Source organism: Jatropha curcas, chromosome 6, assembly GCF_041381405.1.
Source record: "Jatropha curcas cultivar XTBG-Jc1 chromosome 6, XTBG_Jcur_1.0, whole genome shotgun sequence".
Classification (NCBI taxonomy): Eukaryota; Viridiplantae; Streptophyta; class Magnoliopsida; order Malpighiales; family Euphorbiaceae; genus Jatropha; species Jatropha curcas.
In genome coordinates this window covers 22,846,408-22,850,670 of record NC_143156.1, presented here as the reverse complement: position 1 = coordinate 22,850,670, position 4,263 = coordinate 22,846,408, and the positions used below count along the sequence as shown (strand labels likewise).

Below are 4,263 nucleotides of genomic sequence, written 5' to 3'. Positions count from 1 at the left end.
TAGCTCTACCCCTAGTTATAGCGTAAAGGTGGAAATTGCTTGATTTTTTTTTTTGTTTGCACATTTGTATTTCCACACTCGGGTCGGAATGATGTTCAGGGGAATTATTCCAATACTAGAGATTCTAAATTTTTCAACTCTTAATCTTGTATAAAGTTCACCTCGAGATGCTGTACACTTCTATTGATCTAACTTTTTAGTATTCAAGTGGAATGACTTTTTCTTAATTTATACTAGAATAATGTAGACTACATAATAGGTGTAGTTTGGCTGTGAACCATTCACTTCAAATCAAAAGAAAGAAAAATACTATCAAACAATTAAAGTCTACGAACTAAGTCTTTATCATGAGAATTTTATCAACCGAATAACAGACACTTTTGTTGACAATATTTTTAGTCAATGCACAAGGAGTATCTTCAGATTCTTTTTTTTTTTTTTTTTTTTTTTTTGTCATTTTGTGGTTGAAATAGTTTCCTTTTCTGCGTATATATTCATACTTCTATTGTATTTCATATAGCCTAGATGTTTCAAATTTCAATATATTAATTACTTTGTGCTCCAGTTTATCATATGAAGCACTTTCATCTCCTTCCCGTCTTTGCTTTACTCTGTGTGAGTATTAACTACTAATTAATTCTTTACTTAATTTAGTTTCTTGAGAATATTTTATGTTTCTTTCCTTAACTACTATATATGTTTCTACATATAAAACAAATTATTGCAGGTTTTTATCAGAGGGAGTAATGCTATTCTACCAGCGGAGCTGTATTGGGAATCTATGCTACCAAATACTCCATTGCCAAATGCTTTACAAGAACTTTTAGAGCCTGCAGGTTAGTTAGTTAATACATCTTCTTTTTTCTATATTAATATGGCAAACAATCCATTTGAAAAAGTAGCTTTTGCTTATAAACTTGATTTTTACACTACCTTTTATGTGATATTCATAGACCTAAAATTATATAATTCTTGTTTATATGTAATTGTAATCTAATAACAGAAGCAGCAGGAAACAGAAGTTCCTTTTCAGAATCAGAATTGCAAATTGGTAATATAGGTGGTATCAGAGCAACCTATGGAGTTGGGTATTGGTCCGAATCGAAAAATTTCAAGAAAAATGAGACTTTCAACACAACTACTATATACTTCTTGAATAAGGATCTTGTTGCTGGCAAAAGGATGAACATTGTTTTTACAAAATCTACAAATGGTTCTAATTTCTTACCACATGAAATTGCAAAAATTATACCCTTTTCCAGCAAAAGATTACTTGAAATTCTGAAGCATTTTTCAATAAAACCCATGTCAAAAGAAGCTGAAATAATGAAGCAAACGATCAAAGAATGTGAGGCACCGGGGATTACAGGAGAAGACAAGTATTGTGCTATATCTTTAGAGTCATTGGTAGATTATGTCATTGCAAAATTTGGAAAAAATATTGAGGTATTTACTAATGAAGCAAAAGAAGAGAATGTAAAACAAGAGTATACTATTTTAAAAGGAATCAGAATGATGGGTGAAAAGCAAATTGTCTGCCATAAGGAGAGATACGCATATGCTGTTTTTTACTGCCATAGAATTATGAATACAAATGTTTATATGATTCCTTTGGTGGGTGCTGATGGCTCGAAAGCTAAAGCACTAGTTGTTTGCCACTTAGATACATCAGCTTGGAACCCAAAGCATTTTGCCTTTCATGTCCTCCATGTTAAACCAGGAGGTCCACCGGTTTGTCATTTCCTTAATAGTGATACTATTGTTTGGGTTCCAAACTAAAACAAAAGATTCTTCATTTCTGTTAGCCATAAAAAATTGTAGCTATTTAGTGAAACATTTTGTACAACAATGGCATCAACTTGAGTGGATGTTGTTGAGCTTTTCTTTCAACTTTCAAGTTTGGCATTTGCATGATTATAATAAGTAGATTTTCTTTTTCTAAGAGTTGAGAGTATTTTTGAACTAGCTTTACTTGAGACTAAGGTTGTGTTTGATGAAATTTAAAATCTAAGTGTTAGAAAAGTTAAGAGCTAAATTGGAAGCATTTAACAATATAAATATTAAAATCCTAAAATTGCAAAGTTGTTTTGAAAGCCCATAAATGGCACAACTTGTGCCTAGATTTACAATAAATCATAAGATAAATTAATTAATGCTGAGATAAAAAGCTTATTATTCAGAAGAGAATGTTGAGATAGAAAGAAAACTAAAAATAAATAAATGTGTCAATATCAATCTTGTCCTATTTGTATATGTTGTGCTTATATGTATTTAATTTTAACTCTAATTGCATCCATCCCATCCTTAATAGCAGCTTAGATATTCCATTTATGATAGGTTTTTCTTTTAATTATTATCGTTATTTATATCAGATAAGCTATTAGGCTATCTTTGATAAATCATAATAAAATGTAATAAAAGCATTTTTAATGTAATGTCTTTGATTACACTAATTTAACGTAGATTTATTAATTTGCTTCCTTTTTCTTTCTTTTTTTTTTTTTTCTTTTTTCTCTTAACAAGTGAGCATTAATTAGATATGACCTTTATAAGCTTAATGGCAGGATGTTATAAAAGGAAATATTGCATCTTTTACGTAAGAAAAATGTATTTGAAGTCTATATCACCAAACACTCCCATGCCAAGGACTAAAAAATGTTTTAATACAATCTGGTTATTTACTGTTCTTCTTTTTCTTTTTCTTCTATGTTCATTTGAGGAACAATCCGCTGACTAAATATGATCTAATTGATTTTCTCACATCTTATAGAAGATTTAAAAAGTGGGAGGTATCAAGTTTGATTTTTCTTCACCATAAAAATTACACTATATAACGATCTAAAGCGAGAAGAAAATTTTTTCACCAAAATACCTTCTTCCTCTTCTCTCTTTGATTGTTTGTTCACTGAGAAAATAGCTTTCATCTAAGAAAATCAACAAGGACAAACATAAGAACCAAAATCTCTCCAATTTCCAAAATTAAGAACCAATCACCACCCCAAAAGATTTCGCTTACAAAATGAAATAAGTTAGAGTTTGGAAAAGACTAGAATTTTAATGAGAAAATTAAATTATAGTTTTTGGAGAAGATAGTATTAGGATTATTAGATAGTAAAATTATTTATACATATAATTAGTTGTATCTAAATATTTATATTCTCAATAAACAAAATGAGAGAGAGTTTATTTTTTACCCAAATACCAAATCTCATCATTGTATCAGAGCTTTTTTTCTCTCTACCAAAACGTAAAAACAAAAACAGTTACTCAGATTTGTTTCATATTTTCCTCTACTTTCTTGTGTTTTCTATTGTTTTCTTCCTCTATTGAATCAATAGTTTATGGTTTCTTTATCGGTTTTTCCAGATTCGTTCAAGTTTCTTTCTTGGTTTTCTTATTCCGATTACTTTCATTTTTCTCCATTTCATTCTTTTCAATCGATTTGTTCTTTCGTATATCATGTGGGAGAATAAATCAAATCATCATTATCCATCCAAATCAGAGGTTAGTCTCTTCATCGTTTCATTCATTTAACTTGTTGATTTCATTGATGCCATTTCAATTCGATTGAATATCGTCTTAGTTTCTAGTTGAGTTTGCCAGAAATTTCTACTTTGATTCTACATTTTTTTTGGAATTTACCTTGATTGATTTGCCTTTGAGATTGTTCTCTTATGTTTATAATATTTGCCTTTACTTTGAGGTTTATTGGTCAATTAATTTTGATTTTAGGGTTTTAATCCCTCTTATTACCATTGATTTTAGTGTTTTTATTCGGTATACATTTGATTTGTGCTTAGATTCAATAGAATCAAGCATTACCTTGATTGATTTGTGGAGTGTTTCCACTTTATCTTATCATTGATTACTTGATATGTGGAGTATTTCCAGTTTAATGACCTGATATTTGGATTGGTCTTTTGAATATGTTGACCTTGACCGTTGATCATTGTTAATCTCTTCATACTTGTAAATCTTGTTCTTATGTTTTTTTTCTTTTTATTTTCTGTCCTCTTCTTTCACGCTCAAACTCAAAATCATCTCATTCAGTCACCGGTTTCTTCTTTTTTTTTCATATCTCCTGTTTTTATTTTCTGTTTGGCAACCTAAAATTACCTTAGTAAAAAAAAAAAAAAAAAAAAAAAAATCCATGGCTTTTATGATATGGGGAACCTGATTCTAAAGCTCAAGGTGTTGTTCTTTTGAAAGTATTAATGCTTAAATAATCAGTTGTATAATGTTTTGAGGGAGCAATTGGCACTA

General features: G+C 29.5%; 1 protein-coding gene across 1 annotated transcript; it reads left to right on the top strand.

Annotated features, from left to right (window-relative positions):
• The first annotated feature begins 458 nt into the window (after nucleotides 1–458).
• On the top strand, nucleotides 459–1,942 carry LOC105634648 (BURP domain protein RD22). The gene is made up of 3 exons (XM_012217533.4): nucleotides 459–615; nucleotides 728–836; nucleotides 1,004–1,942. Exons 1-3 carry the CDS (start codon nucleotides 574–576, stop codon nucleotides 1,777–1,779), a joined length of 927 nt encoding a protein of 308 aa, XP_012072923.2. The 5' UTR covers nucleotides 459–573; the 3' UTR covers nucleotides 1,780–1,942.
• Nucleotides 1,943–4,263: the final 2,321 nt, after the last annotated feature.

Coding starts and splice junctions, on each gene's coding strand:
- LOC105634648 (XM_012217533.4), top strand. CDS start 574: ATGAAGCACTTTCATCTCCTTCCCGTCTTTGCTTTACTCTGT. Junction 616..727: donor CCGTCTTTGCTTTACTCTGT/GTGAGTATTAAC, acceptor AAATTATTGCAG/GTTTTTATCAGAGGGAGTAA. Junction 837..1,003: donor AGAACTTTTAGAGCCTGCAG/GTTAGTTAGTTA, acceptor ATCTAATAACAG/AAGCAGCAGGAAACAGAAGT.